We start from the raw sequence: 19,164 nt of genomic DNA, 5'->3' as shown, positions 1-19,164 counted from the left end.
TTCATTATTGTACAGTAACTAAGTACACATAGGGATGGTTACCTTTCACATTTCAACCCATACAGTACAAATTCCTGCTCGCAGCGAAACAATATCGATACTCAACACTACCAATTGTTGGTAATCGATTCATTTGATTATGAAAAAGCTTGGATTTCTATTTTGTTATTTTGACAAATCTTTTAAGTGTAACTCTTTTTTTAAAATCAAATGGAGACCAAATGAAACGCAGGAAGATTAAAAAGTTTCTGCACACCAGGGCGGTTGTGTGTGATCTCAGCTGACATTGTATTCATTTCTTCTGTTCATGCACACATGCTAAAAGTGCACTTTCAATGTTGATGATGTGCATTCATTAGAAGAATGAAGTTTATGGCAAGTAAAAATGCTCTTTTTTTATACTATTTTCCCTAAAACACGCATTGAGGCTAAAAAGTGGGTTTTATCCGATTATGCGATTTATTTACTTGCTCAATTACTAAAATAATGGAGCTGCAGCCTTATAATAAATGTTCATTTGTTTAATTTTAAAACATTTTGATACAACATAACAGTGAGCTGATATTGGTCATTGTTTTTCTTACACTTTCTGAGTATCATTTGCAATTATGCACCCATTCCAGTTGCCATTTGCCATTTAGTCGAATGTCCTGTCGTTTGTTGAGTCCTACAAAGTGTTTGTACTGTAAGTATTGTACTCTTTAGACACCAGCTATTTGGTTTACCGTGCATCTTAGTTGTAGTTTTCATTGCTAAATTTTGAGGTAAAATCTCTAATGCTAATCGGTAGCATGTACACGGCATATTCAATGTAAATTACCATCTAGCTGGAGCATTTTGAAAAGTAGATCATTACTTTTGAGCGCTTCTCTATCAGGCATGCTCACTTTTTTGGAATAGAAAATTGCAACATTACCTGGAGGCAGCCCAGGTGAGTTTGCTATTACTATGCTAAGTTCTGTACAGTGTTGGCAACCCAACGAAAACATGGTATTGTTGGATCAGTACCTGGTAGTACTGACGGGATTTGGTCGGTAGCCATCCCTCGTTACAAGACATTAGAACATGCACACAGTGACCTTGTGTTCAGTGCAAAACAAGCGTCAAAATAAAAGCATAACATTGTTTAACTACAGCAGCAAGTGACTAGATGCTCCCCATTCATTTTTTGTCTAGGTTGTTATAAAGATTCACATGTTGATGCAAACATTATCGTCATTCTAGTGGAGACAAACAACAAATATCTTATGAAAATAAAATCCTTGTAATACAAATGGAGTAAAAGGATGTGTGGCCACAAAGAAATAGTTGTGTTTGTGAGAGTTAAGTGAAGTCAGCAGGAGGAAGTGGCAGGAGACATGAGCAGGAAGTGGCAGGAGACATGAGCAGGAAGTGGCAGGAGACATGAGCAGGAAGTGGCAGGAGACGTGTGTGGCAGGTGAAAGAGGAATGCTCACACTCCAGTGAACACGTAAACGGATAAAGGCAAAGGACTAAAAGCTTCCATCACTTGCAACAAGACACGGGTACCCCAAACACGCTGTGTCAGCATCTTTAAACACCGCACATGACAGAATGCTTCTGACATGTTACATCTTCCATTCAACCACCTCGGGGACTTGCTGGCCGCTTTTAGCTGGGCGCAGGCGGGAAAGCGAGCACGCCGCCACTTATTGATCAAGCAGATCTAGCAGCCGCTAGCTTGTCGGCCGAAGCGTCATCGTGTGTGTATTGATCGCCGACAACTCCACACTGGGAATTGTCATCCCAATGGCGACGCTCCTTACACCCGATAGCAGACAGATGCTGTCCATGTTGCACCCTGGGAGATTTCACCTCCCAGCTACAGTACATGCAGCTAAATGATGCCATGTTGGGAGATGGGGAGAAGAAGGGAACAAACACGGCTGGCCCCGCCCCCTCCCTCCCTCCCTCCCTCCCTGCAATTGTTTGCTACACGGGCAAAGCTTTTACAAAAAGGGGTCAGAGGTCAGTAACATCCCTGGTGAGACCAGCAACTCCATTAGCTCTCAGGGCCACTGGGGGGCTCTCCAGCCCTCCCCGCTACCAGAGATGTCAACGCCTCTGTCACACATTGTGACAACCAAACAAACACAGCACTGGCAACTGCTGCAAAAAGCTGAGAAAGAAAGGCGGCAAAGCACAATGAATACATGGCCGTCCTCCAATTATAATTCATACAGCATGAAAGTGGTGCAACAAAATGATTAGCTTCCATGTCGCTAAAAATAACTTCATTGTCTTTTGATTGACAATATTGTGCTCCTTCCAATAACATTTCAACTACGGGAAATGATGTCTTTACACTGTAACACAAGTCAGGAAAACCTAACAATGTGTCAGAAATAATACCGTATTTTTTGGAGTATAAGTCGCATCGGCCCAAAGTGCATAATAAAGAAGGGAAAAAACATATATAAGTCGCACTGGAGTATAAGTCGCACCGGCCCAAAGTGCATAATAAAGAAGGGAAAAAACATATATAAGTCGCACTGGAGTATAAGTCGCATTTTTTGGGGAAATGTATTTGCTAAAAGCCAACAGCAAGAATAGACAATTTAAAATGTGTAAAGAATAGTGAACAACAGGCTGAATAAGTGTACGTTATATGAGGCATAAATAACCAACTGCTATGTTAACCTCACATATTATGGTAAGAGTCATTCAAATAACTATAACATATAGAACATGCTATACGTTTATTGTCACTCCTAATCGCTAAATCCCATCAAATCTTATACGTCTAGTCCAGGGGTCGGCAACCCGCGGCTCCGGAGCCGCATGCGGCTCTTTGACCACTCTGATGCGGCTCAGCTACATACATGCCGACCCCCCCGATTTTCCCAGGAGACTTATGGATGTCAGTGTCTCTCATAGATTACTCCCAGGAACAATATAATCCTATTTACACTCTAATTACTGAATAAAGGCAGTGCCCTAATTGCACTGCAGTAATTGTCCTCTATAGCATTTACATACAGCGTGCCAGTCCAGCCACATGTTGTATGTTGTTATTACTTGCACACACAGGAGACAGCAAAGCATAGTTACTCATCAGCCACACAGCTTACACTGACGGTAGCCGTATCAAACAACTTTAACATTGTTACGTTACAAATATGCGCCACACTGTGAACCCACACCAAAAAAGAATGAAAAACACATTTCTGGAGAACATCCCACCGTAACACAACATAAACACAACACAACCAATACCCAGAATCCCATGCAGCCCTAACTCTTCCGGTCTACATTATACACCCCCGCTACCACCAAATCCCCCCACACATCAACCCCCCCCTCTCCGTGCGTTGGTTGAGCGGAAGAGTTAGGGCTGCATGGGATTCTGGGTATTGGTACCGTCAGTGTAAGATGTGTGGCTGCTGAGGTAGTACGCCTTCCTGTCAATTACGTGAGCAAGCTGATACTGCATTCTGCATGTGGTCGAGCAGGTACACTGTTTGGGCAGACTGTAGAGGGCGCCATAAGCAGTGTCATCACGCCCTGTTATTCGGGAGTCTCCCGGGAAAAATGAGAGGGTTGGCAAGTATGACGCTATCAAGCGCCATTCGGGCTGCGCTAACATCAAATTTCCACATTAAAGTGCGTGCCGGTGCGAGTTTCGGAGACCCCTGGTTAACATGGCACAAAGCATTTAAGCTTTGTATGCGGTGTTTTTCATTTAAAAAAAATTTTTGTGGCTCCCATTATTTTCTTTAATTTGTTAAACTTGCCAAAATGGCTCTTTGAGTGGTAAAGGTTGCCGACCCCTGGTCTAGTCTCTTACGGGAATGATATTATTTGATATTTTACGCTAATGTGTTAATCAATTCACACATAAGTCGCACCTGAGTATAAGTCACACCCCCGGCCAAACTATGAAAAAAACTGCCACTTATAGTCCGAAAAATACAGTTTATGATTTCCTTTTCGGTGCCATTTTTGTTCAGCACTTCTCAGTTTTTATAAGTTACTGCCAATGTTGAAATGATCCATTTTTAGCTGGCATTAGCTTATAGCAGGGATGTCCAAAGTGCAGCCCAGGGGCCATTTGCGACCCGCAGGTCATTTTTTAACGGCCCCACGGCACATTTTAAAGATACGATTGAAAAAAATAAAAAACATTAAAAGTGGTATTTAAAGAGCAAACAGGTGAAATGTAACAGGAAAATGTAGCAATGTTTACTCTAATCACACAAAGCTGCCATGTTTCTTTCTTCAAAAAATAATAATGAATCAAAATCAATGTCATTATGAATTATTGACCTATTCAAGGCTCCAATTACGTCACATTAAATATTTTGAGATATTTTTTGGGGAAAATGTTGCATATTTTGTGTTTGCCATGTAAAAAAACGAGCTGGTTTTTTTAAAGAAGGGCCTAAAACGAACAAACAAAAAACATAAACAACAATAAAACTTATAATTGACAGATCTGAAGTTGATCTCGAGGTTATTGTGTTAAAAGTAAACCGCAAAAAAAAAATATATAATTTATTTTTTAACACTTGAATGAGTAGGACCCTTTTGGATCCTCTACAATTTTAGTGTGATTACTTTTTAAGTGTCATTGCTCAAAAAATAATAATGAATTAAAATCAATGGTGTTATGAGTTATTGACCTTTTTAAGGCTCCAATTATTATATAATCTCAACTATCCCACTTAAAAATTTTATTCGGTGAAAATATTGCATATTTTGTGTTTTTTTCATTAAAAAAAAAGGTTTTCTTTGACAAAAAGAGCATACAATTTAAATCTTTAAAAAAAAAGTATATTAACAGATAGACCTAATATTGATCTAGAGATTTAAAAACTTGGATAATAACAGAAATAATAATACTGAATAATGACAATTTTTTTATATTTTTTGGACCAAAACCCTTTGGGGTCCCCGGGATCAAGCCTGAGTGGAAGCCTAAATGTATATTTTTTATACATATATTGTATTGGTTTTTAAAATACAAAATATCAAAATGGCCCCTGCTAGCTTGGATTTTTTGAATGTGCGGCCCTCAGTGGAAAAAGTTTGGACACCCCTGGCTTATAGCTATAGCTCAACATAACTTTGTTTTTATAACCGTGGAAAAAGTGAGTGTGATATCCATTGAAATAAATCACAAAATCCTCCAAAAACACAATCGAGCCTGTAGCCAACTTGGCAAAGTATACATCACAGCAACCATAATGAAGCAGAATTAGTCCATAATTATCCATTTCAATTCATTTTAATGGGTGACGCTGATTGGCAATACCAGCTTTTAAGGTCTGAGCGGCGTCACGGAGCCGATGTAACCTGAAGAAGTATTGCACTGCTGAAATAGACATATCACTGGAGATATGCTGGACTGACAACTTGACACTAACTTCAATACATCTCTATGAAAACATGATAAGAAAAGCAACAGCAAACACAGCGTGGACGTCCTTTAGGTTTGTTGGTGAAGCATCAATGACACAAGGAAATCAGAGGATCAAAATATCTGGAAATCAAACTGAGTGGAAAGCAGCAGTGTAGCTAAAGCCCGGCCAGCCCCCGGAGAGACTAAAGCACGGCCAGCCCCAGGAGAGACTCCACAAGGCACTTTTTTGACTTGTCAAGTGCAGAAAGGCGGGCAGCTGGTCTGCAGAGGCCTTGGAGGGAAGTGGACTGGATAAACAGTTCACTTAAAGGCTCTCTAAAGGCTCACCCAGGAAAAGTGGGATAGAATATGGAGAAGCTTTCTTCCACTCTCGTAGGAATTCCTTCCATGCTGCATTTGTTGGACTGGAGCCAACCTTTCAAAAGTACAATGAATCCACCACACAATGCCATGGATCTCCCTTTGTCGTCCACAACCAGTCCAGCTGATTCCAAATAAATGGACATGTGATATCAGTGACCTGAGACAAGACTCTGCCTCAGCTTCGCATGTCCACCTGGACAGCACCAATGTCACATCTGCTTACAGGGTCAAGGAAAGTACATACTGTATGTAACCCACATACTGTATGTAACCCACATACTATATGTAACCCACATACTGTATGTAACCCACATACTGTATGTAACCCACATACTGTATGTAACCCACATACTGTATGTAACACACATACTGTATGTCACACACATACTGTATGTAACCCACATACTGTATGTCACACACATACTGTATGTAACACACATACTGTATGTAACCCACATACTGTATGTCACACACATACTGTATGTAACACACATACTGTATGTAACCCACATACTGTATGTAACCCACATACTGTATGTCACACACATACTGTATGTAACACACATACTGTATGTAACACACATACTGTATGTAACACACATACTGTTTGTAACCCACGTACTGTATGTAACACACATACTGTATGTAACACACATACTGTATGTAACCCACATACTGTATGTAACACACATACTGTATGTAACCCACATACTGTATGTAACCCACATACTGTATGTCACACACATACTGTATGTCACACACATACTGTATGTAACACACATACTGTATGTAACCCACATACTGTATGTCACACACATACTGTATGTAACACACATACTGTATGTAACCCACATACTGTATGTAACCCACATACTGTATGTCACACACATACTGTATGTAACACACATACTGTATGTAACACACATACTGTATGTAACACACATACTGTTTGTAACCCACGTACTGTATGTAACACACATACTGTATGTAACCCACATACTGTATGTAACCCACATACTGTATGTAACACACATACTGTATGTAACCCACATACTGTATGTAACACACATACTGTATGTAACACACATACTGTATGTAACACACATACTGTTTGTAACCCACGTACTGTATGTAACACATACTGTATGTAACCCACATACTGTATGTAACCCACATACTGTATGTAACACACATACTGTATGTAACACACATACTGTTTGTAACCCACGTACTGTATGTAACACACATACTGTATGTAACACACATACTGTTTGTAACCCACGTACTGTATGTAACACACATACTGTATGTAACCCACATACTGTATGTAACACACATACTGTATGTAACACACATACTGTTTGTAACCCACGTACTGTATGTAACACACATACTGTATGTAACCCACATACTGTATGTAACCCACATACTGTATGTAACACACATACTGTATGTAACACACATACTGTTTGTAACCCACGTACTGTATGTAACACACATACTGTATGTAACACACATACTGTTTGTAACCCACGTACTGTATGTAACACACATACTGTATGTAACCCACATACTGTATGTAACCCACATACTGTATGTAACACACATACTGTATGTAACCCACATACTGTTTGTAACCCACGTACTGTATGTAACCCACATACTGTATGTAACCCACATACTGTATGTAACACACATACTGTATGTAACTAGGGATGATACTCGAAACCGGTTTTCCCGGTTGTTTGATAAGAAAAGAACCGAGTCCTCGGACTCGAATCCCTTTTTGAGAACCGGTACCCGTTATCGAGACCACTATAGTAAAGGAAAAGAGTTGATTCTTTATTCGAATCCCGTCCCGACCAGAAATGCTCCGTGGGACATCACAAGAAATGACGTCACGTAGCTCAGTCATTAGGCGCAGATAGCGAAAGCAGGAAAACAATGGACGGGAAAAAGCGCTCCAAGGTGTAATAAAGTTCAAAACAAAAGCTATAATCCATCCAATAACTTTACTGAGAGATTTGAGCAGGGTAAAACACATGACCAACACTTTTACCACCAACCGGAAACATAGCAACCAGGCTAGCAACGCACCTCCTTTACGGCAGCTGTCACAACCTTCTTAAGGCAACCGCAGCACATACATATATATACAACACTGCAGCACATACATATATATACAACACCGCAGCACATACATATATATACAACACTGCAGCACATACATATATATACAACACTGCAGCACATACATATATATACAACACTGCAGCACATACATATATATACAACACTGCAGCACATACATATATATACAACACTGCAGCACATACATATATATACAACACTGCAGCACATACATATATATACAACACCGCAGCACATACATATATATACAACACTGCAGCACATACATATATATACAACACTGCAGCACATACATATATATACAACACTGCAGCACATACATATATATACAACATATCTCCCTTTTTTAACTTTTGTTTTTCTTTCCTTGTAAACGTTACAAAATCACACTGTATATGTGTTGTCTGTCTAATTATAAATAATGCAGACGAGGCGTGTTGGCTGAGTTCTTGACGTTTACTTTCACGGGTGACGACATGCAACAACACTTTTCGGGGCTACCGCGCATGCTCGTAACTCCCGTTGCATGCTGGGTAGTGTAGTTGTTATATTCTCTAGCTCATAACATTTTCCCCCCTATAAAGAAATAATGTTAACTCAATAAAGTGTATTTCTTTTTTTAGCTTTAACTTTTCATTTTTTAGCATTGTAACCACATTTGCAAACAACTTTTCTCTTCATAGAATTTTCTTTCTTTAAAGTGCAAAAATGTCAAAGCATCATAACAAACAGTTATGTCAAATAGCAGCAGAAGTGCACTTTTTGGAGAGCTGTATTATTTCCAGTTTTGTGCCCAAGGGACTGATTTTATTGAACACTATATTATTATTTATACACCTATAGTGATCACAGAGACAGCTTGTTTTTGTGTTACTGTATATATTTGTTTCTCTGAAAAATCCCACTTAATATACTTTGGGTAACAACAGTCAATATTTATTTATTTTATTTTATTTTTTTAGGTGGGTAACAGTCAATATTTATTTATTTATTAGATTTTATTTTTTTCTTATATAATAAAAGTGAGCTTTTGTTAAACCAAATATTGTGTGTTTTTTTCCATATACAACAACCTATCTGGACTCCAGAAGAGAATCCATAAGGAATCGGTTCGATAAGAGGATTCGATAATAGACTCGAACTCAATAATTTCTTATCAAACATCATCCCTATATGTAACCCACATACTGTATGTAACCTACATACTGTATGTAACCCACATACTGTATGTAACCCACATACTGTATGTAACCCACATACTGTATGTAACCCACATACTGTATGTAACCCACATACTGTATGTAACACACATACTGTATGTAACACACATACTGTATGTAACACACATACTGTATGTAACACACATACTGTTAACTAGAGGCAATATTGTTTGCTAGAAAATGTTAAAAAAAACACAAACAGGTTCAAACTTGAAAAGTATTTAGCTAATTTATTGACAAATTGCCTGTCAATTCATTGACATGATTTCAACAACACACACTAAATAATGAATATAAATAATCATTGATTAATATTTATATAGTGCACCTGAGACAAACAGCAACCCGCTTAGTCACTGTTCGTACCTCAAATCAGACGTACAAGAACGACATCTTAAGAGGTTGACTTCAACTTGAATTATTCTTTCAATAATTTCAAGTATTTTAAAATCCAGCCTGCTATTTTAAGTTTTAATAATTTAAATAGTTTTTAATGAAGGCATATTTGTTGGATGTATCCTGTGGGCCATTCCATCTAATAGGTGTCATTTTAATATGTACAAATGCACAATGAAATATAATACTTTATTAAACATAGAGTTCTGCACGTAGATCTGATTGTACATTTTATAAACATTTTTAATCCACCCTGAACATTGGAAACATAACCTTCTGCTTCAGAAAATGAAACTTTCTATAATTAATTCAAATCCTTCCTCCTTATCGCAACTATACTTTATTTTCGTTTAAAGAAAAATGTGGACTATTCCACAAGTCACATGGTCGACACATCACTGGGATCAGTGGGTAGGTCACGGGAAGGTCAAAAGTAAGTTCACTAATTTTTTGTACTTTTGGTATTATTTCCTCTATGAACGGGGGTGGATGTTGGAGGTAAACACATTCCTGTAACCTATATATGTATTTTTTGACATAATTCATTTTTTAAGATCAATTTTTATTGAATCACTGTAATGTGCCGAGTGTCAACATAAATGCTATGTTTCTATATTTCATGCTAATTCGATGCTAAAAAACTCAATTTGGTTACTTTCTAGATCAGGGGTCACCAACCTTTGTGAAAGCAAGAGCTACTTCTTGGGTAGTGATTAATGTGAAGGGCTACCAGTTTGATACACACTTCAATAAATTGCCAGAAATAGCCAATTTGCTCAATTTACCTTTAACTCTGTTATTATTAATAATTAATGATATTTATCTTTGTGGAAACACTGATCATCTTAATGATTTCTCACAATAAATATATATAGAAACAGATAAATATCAATATGTACGGAGCCCCTAAAGGGACATGGGAATTTTTTTTTTTTTAGACATGTATCTCGTGGCCACGAGAAAGTATCTCGTGGCCACGAGAAAGTATCTCGTGGCCACGAGATACTTTCTCGTGGCCACGAAAAACTTTTTATAAAAAAAAAAAAAAAAAAAAAAAAAAAAATTTTTTTTTTTTTTTTTTTTAATAAAAAGTTTCTATATATATATATATATATATATATATATATATATATATATATATATATATATATATATATATATATATATATATATATATATATATATATATATATGCATATATATATATATATATATATATATATATATATATATGCATATATATATATATATATATATATACGTGTATGTATGTATATGCATATATATATATATATATATATATATATATATATATATATATATATATATATATATATGCATATACATACATACACATATATATATATTATATATACACATATAAATTATGTGGGTAGATATTTGTTCTAAAAAGGGTATTTCAACAAGTAAACAGTACAGTAGGTAGTTGATGTTGATATATGTAATGCACATAAGGGTATTCTAGTCAGATGCGCGTGTGTAAATATGCGATGTGTAAATATCAAAATATTACGTACGTCGTATCACTTTTTGTCAGGCAATATTACATTTAATGACAATTTTACATAAATGAATACATCCAAACACGTTGTACATATTTATTATTTGCAGGAAGAAATAACAGTTACAATTGTGTGTGTATCTTCCAAGCAAGAAAGAAGTTTGATCACATCACCATGGGACTAACTGACACACTCCGCTTCGCTGCAGGTCCGCAAGCCACGCCCACCCCCCACAGCCACAGAAGAGGAAAACTGTCCTTTCCCGGGCATGATAACGTCTTAAATAATGTCAAACACGTAGCGTTACAATAACCAGGAAGATAAAGTGTTTGTCTCACACCTACTAATCAAGCATTCACATTTTGCCACAACACACATGGGGGAAAGTCCTATCTGGAAATACAGCCATATTAACTCCTAAACTGCCATTTTAACACACACTAAACCATCAGCACGCATCCAATGCTTTCTCGTGGCCACGAGAAAGTTTCTCGTGGCCACAAGAAAGTTTCTCGTGCGCACGAGAAAGTTTCTCGTGGCCACGAGAAACTTTCTCGTGGCCACGAGAAACTTTTTATTAAAAAAAAAAAAAAAACTTTTTTTTTTTATTTTTTTTTTTTTTATAAAAAGTTTCTCGTGGCCACGAGATACTTTCTCGTGGCCACGAGATACATGTCTAAAAAAAAAATAATTCCCATGTCCCTTTAGGGGCTCCGTAAATATGCAACACTTTATTTTTATATTTTCTCTAAGTGCACATTTTTCAAATTGAACATTTTCAAATGATGACTTCTAAGACAGTCTTGGGAAATCACAATATCCCATTTTAACTAGCTAGCCACTAACATTTTTGAACAAATCATGAATGACTTTGCACCATGTTTGTACAAATAATAACTCATGTCAAATACTAAAGTCAACTCTCAAATGTTTAAATAAATCATGTCACACTTTGAAGTGGACACCAAATCTGTGATCTGTTTCTTTGTCAGTTAGTGAACACCAAGTCTTTCAAATATTTTCTTGGATTTTTAAAAAATGTTTGAGTTTTGTCTCTTAGAATTAAAAATGTCGAGCAAAGCGAGACCAGCTTGCTAGTAAATAAATAACATTTAAAAAATAGAGGCAGCTCACTGGTAAGTGCTTGTCTAGTGTTTTGCTTTTGTCTCTGTGCTTCTCCCACACTTGGCGGGACGTACCAATGCTGAATGTGGATTCTGGATTGCACTCAAAAGACCAGACCCTAGTTACTTTTTTACTTTTATTTTCCTTTAGTTCGCAACAGTTTTTCCAACGAAGAAACAGCTTCTTTTTTCTTCTTTAGTCTTTTTAGCAGTCTTTAGCAGTGTTAGTAGACTTTAGTTTCTTTAGCTGTCTTTAGTAGCCTTTAGCTTCTTTAGTAGGTGAAAAACCTTGAAGGACAAAACACCACAAGATTAACATGCTGTAAAAAATCTATCAATTATCAATCCCATAATTTACAATTATTAATCAGGCTTTCAAACACCTAACAATTAAACAAGTGCAAGAAAATGATTAATATTTTCCCTTTAAGTTCATTCAGATTTGAAATAATTGGTGTCAACATAAATGCAGATATAAAGTACATTTAACAGCAGAAACACAATAGATAAATGCAGCAGAAAAGCCAAAATGCAAATACATAAATACCTAACCAATTAACCACCTATTTTAGATACATATTTCAAATCCATATCCAATATAAATACATTATTAATTTAGCAGTGAAACACTCAATCTTAAACGCTGTCTGCTGGTAGAAAAATACCCCTTTTCTATGCCCTCACCAGCAGTCAATGATCCAACACCGTTAAATCCAACACTTTAAGTTGAGCGACTTCACCCTCCTGATGAAGCAAACTGCTCCAACATTTATCAAACTAAGCAAAGAATCACAACACTTCCTTACTAAACAACAGTTACACAAACCACCGTGTGTATTTAGCCTCCAGACTAAGCACGCTACATGCACCCCACCCCCCATCTCACCTGCCAACAGGTGCGCCACACCCACAAAGAGAAATAAAGTGCAATCTTACCGGCTGTCCGTTCAGCTTTTGGTTATAGTACACTTTTGGCACAACTCTGTGTTATCTGTAATGAACCAAAGCTTTCTCCACTCTGCGCTTGCGTCTTTTGTACTCCTTGATTTGACACAGCTGTCTAATTACCGGGCTCGCGCACCAGCAGACGAGACAGGAGTGCGCCGCGTTATACCTGCATGCGCGTGAACATAAACTGATAATAATGCCGAATGATATACATTTCCTGGGGTTGCCTAGGTGAATAGGGATGTGGATGTGCTCTAAAATAAAATATCATTTTATTAAGTGGGGTTTGGCTGGTTGCCAAGCAGCCGCAGTTACGCGCATCAGCTGACAAGAGTGCTGCTATTTGAGCTATTTTTAGAACAGGCCAGCGGGCGACTCATCTGGTCCTTACGGGCGACCTGGTGCCCGCGGGCGCCGCGTTGGTGACCCCTGATGTAGATGATCTAAATCTGATGTACAGATTTACTTTAGAAAAGAGAAGTGTCAGATACTTCTCTTGTTATCTTTTTTGTATTTGACTTTATTAAATGTTTGGGATGCATTTTATTCAACAAAAACAGTTTTATTTTAAGTAATATAGAAATCTTTCACAGCTGTTTATATATGTTATGGAGGAATGTAGTTAATCATAGGACTGGCATCCAATGTTATTAAAAAAGTATTGATTTTGAATCGAGAATCCCCAAGAATCGAAACGTGTGGTGCCCAAAGATTGACAGCCCTTTTACTTTCAGTCCTGTTATTCTTCGCCATAGAAACCAGTTGCCTGAGGTGGGCCAATACAAATTCTGAGTAGTTCAATATGATTATTTTCAGATAAGAGTTTAAAAAAGAGAGAAACGTGAATTTAATTTGAGAGAATGACAACAAGCAAATGGTAACAATTAGGTGGAATCTCCCTATAAACTACTGTAGATGATAATAATAAATAGGACAGATCGACCCAACTAATCGTAGGCGTGTTTGAATTGTACACCCTGACAGCACTGTCAAAACAACGCTCGTCAGCTCCTAATTAAAAGACGACAAGCTGTACTTTTATTTGCTTTGTGGCTTTTGTGGGACGCTTTCATCACGCTGGCGTACACAACCTGAGCGGCAGATGCTTCCAAATCCCATCGTTCAAACACGCATCCCTCCCCATTCATGGGAAATCAAGACTGGAGCTTCTGCTTTGCCCAGGCAGGAAGTCTGTGATTGTCCTTCTATTGTTGTGTACACACACACACACACACACACACACACACACACACACACACACACACACACACACACACACACACACACACACACACACACACTATGGAAGGGATGATCTGAGTCTTAGAGGCGCTTGTGTTGACACAAAGTGCAATATGTTGTTATTAACAATCATGGAAAGTCATCTTTAATCCACAAGAGTCTTTGTACAACAGCTTGTTCATTCTTTGAGGCTCATCTGCAATAACAGATTGATGGAAACACCATAGGGCAGTCAGTAATATATACTCAGTTTTAACATCAAAGTAAACAGCCCAACAGCAAAGATGTCAAATATTGAAGTAATATTAAACATCTTCTTTATGGTATGGATCTGCTATCTGGACAATGAATCAATCGCAATACAACAATGAAGAAGTGACTCTGGCAAACCAACAGAAAAGGCTCTTGATCAACATCAACAATCAGTTTCAAACTTAACTCTTAGGAGGAAAAGTAGAAAGGAAAATGAAAAGAGGAGGACCAAGACACAGATGGTTGATAAGATCACAATAAAGATTGTAGAGTATAAGCTACCGGTGAACCAACCTTCAACGAGAAGATAGAACTAAATGATGATAAGGAACTAGATGGAAATGACCAGTGATGCTACTGTGGTGGAGTTGGAGCACTAGTTCATCTTAGCAAGACATTCTGGACAATTTCTAAGCTTCAATCTTTGTTGGAACGCAAAGGGGAACATCCTTTCTTTAGACCATAAAGCATACTTTTGGAAGAAGTGGTCCAACATCAGTGATAGTCCAGAAATCTTGTAGCAAGTATTTCTAGAAGCTATGATAGCTGAAGTCTATATTTCAGTACTATTGTCCACAGTGTAGGTCCAATGTTTTCCAATAGCACGTCGCCCTCTAGAGTGCATGTACGGAGTGACACATTTGAGTTCAAAGCTCCATAAGAATATCCATCCATTTTTTACCGCTTGTCCCTTTCGGCGTCGCGGGGGGTGTTGGAGCCTATCTCATATTTAAAATAAGAAGCTGTCAATACTGCTGAGTGGTTTCTTGGACCCTTCCAGACACTTGCAACATGTTCTGTGACCAAACAAGTAATCCTCTTAAACGTCAAGCACAAAGAGAGATAAGAGGTTTACGTCAGGTTTCCTCTCAGACTGAATCGGGGCTCGCTGCACTTTAGTCCTCGCGCTGGTTCTGACACTTCTGACTGCTACACCAGCTGCTGCTTTTCCAGCGCCTGTTTGGGGCAGCCAAAATAAAAGCAAACTGATAATAGGATTGGCCGAGAGGACAGAGGTGACACAGATGATGAATGAGGATCAGGTGAACAAGCTCATCCAGAGATGGGTAAGTCCAGCATGTTCTACATCTTGTCTGCCTAGTTCAGTATGAATGTGTAGGTCCAATAAATGTGAAAGGAGCTGACAGGATGCAGCTGACCTAACAGTCATGTGTTCATATCTGTCCTAGAGAGACACTCCTGAGGACAATCTGAAACGAGAGGACTACCAGCAGTTCAAAGATTTGGCATGTCTCACTCAGGTAGACAGCGAGTACTTCCTGACACTCCTTCAAGATGAGAAAAACCAGGTAGACCGCAACACGTCTCATCCATCTACACACCAAGTCAATAGTATGTCCCGATATTTCTTCTCTGGGGTCAAAAATGGTCATCCTTACTATATAGCATCTCAATAACGTCCAAATGAAAAAGCATGTGCAGGCTGTCAATGCATGTCTATGCAGCAGGGGGTGCTATAACCCCAAACATCAAGGCCATTTCAGCCTGTCCATGCCAGATGAAAGTCAATTCCAGAAAAGACAACGATAAAGACGAATTCAGGAAAAGAGGAACAATGCAATAGTGGACGTAATTCTATCCGATCTATTACGGTTTTCTCTTATGTTTAGGGTGTGGTGAAATCCATGGGCTGTGTTCTCTTGACCCCTCTCATGGAGAAAGTACTGGAAAAGGACAAGAGTTGTGAGCAGATCCAGGCAGCCATCACACACGTGACCACAGTAAGTGCAAACACAGCAGCGTAACAAGACGTACAAGCTGGCATCTGTTTTGTAGACGTGCAGACCTCATGAAGTCCTGGAGAACTTGATCGTAGTCGTCCAAGACGCTGATCCAGATGCTATTTCAGAGACAATGGTGGCAAGTGTCCCACATCTGCAGACAGGTAGTTGCTGTAAAAAGTATTTGGCTCCCTCTGCTGTTGAAAGGAATAAAGTCCAGTGATCCGACAGGGTTGCTGAGGCTGGAGGAGGGTCGAGCTTCCTCACTGGGCACGGTTCTGTCCGTTCTGCACAAGCAGCTGACTCGGCTGCCGGTGCCGTACAGCGAGCAGCAAGAGGCGGATGATGAGTTTGGTGTTTGCCGCTGTTGCACCGCCTTCACCTCTTTCACTAAACCCTTCCTGGAGGAGGTGAGGAGCAATGGTGGCAATCACCAAGAGATGAAGCTGGAACTGCTCAACTTGTAAGTTTCACTACAACTACATTAGGTGACTACTGTAAGTGACACTTTTCACTCAGGTGTTTGTTTTTAGGGCTGTTCTTTTTTCACTACTGATACAATACCGATATAGATCCCACACGATATCAGTACGAATCATACATACTTTTGCTATTTTGTAGTGCGGAATGTCTGAAAAGGTTTGATCAATTGAAATGAGTCAAACAAAAAACAAAGGTAGGTATGAATGGATTTATGCTGTCTTTAAGTTGAAGTGTGAGGGTTAAAATAATGAATTTGAAGCAGACATGTTTGTTACTGGATACTTGACTTACTTGTTTGTGATGACAAATGTCGTGTTTGAGACTGCAATATTGTTTAAAAACATACTAATTATGTACATCTTGCTTGTGTGGTATGTTTTGCTTGGCTGCTGTGTATCTGCTGCCTACAACGTTCACCTTCATGTAAATGACTTAACTAAAATACAAGAACAGACCAAAGTTGTGTGCTTATTGGAGTAAATGTGGATCCAGCTTTGCACAAGTAAACACGCTGCAGGGCTGCTTGGATCACAAACTTGACATGCATTTTGGTTTTTTGCTAATATCGGATCGGGACGTTTGTTTTATATGCTTTTATTTTTGTAGAGGCTTTATATTTAATGTAGTTATAATACAATGAAATAAATGTTTGTATTTGAAACATCCTTTGCCAAGCTGACAATGATGATTTGTTGATGCAGCTGCATTAGGAGCCTCAGGGAACCTTTACTTGAAGCTGAACTGACTCCACAAAGAGACTCCCCCTTGTGGCTCTTTGCGTCACACATCCTGGTGAGATACACACCAGATAACACAAGGCAGGAGAAAGAGTGATCACACCATGTCCTCCTCCAGGTCACTTTAGATGCCATCAATCAGTCCATCACAGAGCTCCTCTTCTTCAGCACAAAGCAGAGAAACATCCAGATGGACAAAAGTCAGCTAGCAGAGTCCAAAGGCTGTCTGGCGTATCTTCTGTTTGTCAGGCTCCTGGCCGTGGAATGCATCCCGACAGTGCTCAGGTGACATTCCCCGTCCATCAAACGACGTAACAGAGGCATCGGCACTGGCTTTACAGTTGGGTTGATCTTTGCTTTTGTTCTCAGCCCAGAATTTATTCTTCAGTGCAACGTGGAATACATCCACCAGCTGCTCAGCAGGTATGCTGCTTCCTCCAAAGAGGAGTGACACAATTGTTCATTTGAAAGTAGTGGCTATGTATGGCCTGATGTTGTTTGTGTTGCCAGCAAAAGGGAGTCACATTTACTCAAAGGACTGGTAAGAAGGTGCAGAAGGAACATTGGATTGAACCATTGGAAGGATGTAACACTTTCTCCACTAGGCACTGTTTGAAAGATGCTTGGAGAGAGTGCACGACAACAGCCTGCCAGTCAACCTGCTGGAACTGAAGAGCTTCTACCACGTAAAGCAGGTAGGGAACCATTTCAAGTCAGAAAAGTTTCCTAACACCCCTCATTGAGCCTGTTGCTTCTTTTGGGAAACTCACAAAAAAAGCACGAAAAGCAGTGTTACTTATTAATCAATCACAATTTATTTGTACAGCCCTTAATCACAAGCACCTCAAAAGGCTTCACAAACCATGACGATGTCCACTGATCTGAACCCACATTCGGGCAAGGAAAAACTCCAAAAGTCCTAGCTGGGGAAAAAAAGAAACCTTGGGAAGGGGGCAGATGTGGTGACATTCTTGTAATGGATGCGGAGTGAATTTATTACATACAGTATATATATATATATATATATATATATATATATATATATATATATATATATATATATATATATATATATATATATATATATATATATATATATATATATATATATATATATATATATATATACATACAGGTAAAAGCCAGTAAATTAGAATATTTTGAAAAACTTGATTTATTTCAGTAATTGCATTCAAAAGGTGTAACTTGTACATTATATTTATTCATTGCACACAGACTGATGCATTCAAATGTTTATTTCATTTAATTTTGATGATTTGAAGTGGCAACAAATGAAAATCCAAAATTCCGTGTGTCACAAAATTAGAATATTACTTAAGGCTAATACAAAAAAGGGATTTTTAGAAATGTTGGCCAACTGAAAAGTATGAAAATGAAAAATATGAGCATGTACAATACTCAATACTTGGTTGGAGCTCCTTTTGCCTCAATTACTGCGTTAATGCGGCGTGGCATGGAGTCCATGAGTTTCTGGCACTGCTCAGGTGTTATGAGAGCCCAGGTTGCTCTGATAGTGGCCTTCAACTCTTCTGCCTTTTTGGCTCTGGCATTCTGCATCTTCCTTTTCACAATACCCCAC

At 38.5% G+C, this 19,164-nt stretch overlaps 1 protein-coding gene across 1 annotated transcript in view; it reads left to right on the top strand.

Annotated features, from left to right (window-relative positions):
* Nucleotides 1-15,464: 15,464 nt before the first annotated feature.
* The window catches only part of LOC133644212 (glomulin-like), a 16,066-nt gene continuing 12,366 nt past the window's right edge, over nucleotides 15,465-19,164 (top strand). Inside the window, exons 1-10 of the mRNA XM_062038555.1 lie at nucleotides 15,465-15,669; nucleotides 15,793-15,912; nucleotides 16,234-16,344; nucleotides 16,400-16,508; nucleotides 16,576-16,807; nucleotides 17,529-17,619; nucleotides 17,683-17,849; nucleotides 17,934-17,987; nucleotides 18,075-18,105; nucleotides 18,170-18,259. Coding sequence (XP_061894539.1) covers nucleotides 15,628-15,669; nucleotides 15,793-15,912; nucleotides 16,234-16,344; nucleotides 16,400-16,508; nucleotides 16,576-16,807; nucleotides 17,529-17,619; nucleotides 17,683-17,849; nucleotides 17,934-17,987; nucleotides 18,075-18,105; nucleotides 18,170-18,259 — 1,047 coding nt within the window. The 5' untranslated portion in view covers nucleotides 15,465-15,627. The remainder of the gene's footprint in view (nucleotides 15,670-15,792; nucleotides 15,913-16,233; nucleotides 16,345-16,399; nucleotides 16,509-16,575; nucleotides 16,808-17,528; nucleotides 17,620-17,682; nucleotides 17,850-17,933; nucleotides 17,988-18,074; nucleotides 18,106-18,169; nucleotides 18,260-19,164) is intronic.

This window comes from Entelurus aequoreus, linkage group LG27 (genome assembly GCF_033978785.1).
Source record: "Entelurus aequoreus isolate RoL-2023_Sb linkage group LG27, RoL_Eaeq_v1.1, whole genome shotgun sequence".
Taxonomy (NCBI): domain Eukaryota; kingdom Metazoa; phylum Chordata; class Actinopteri; order Syngnathiformes; family Syngnathidae; genus Entelurus; species Entelurus aequoreus.
The sequence above is the reverse complement of the archived record's forward strand: the minus strand, read 5'-3'. Positions and strand labels throughout refer to the sequence as shown.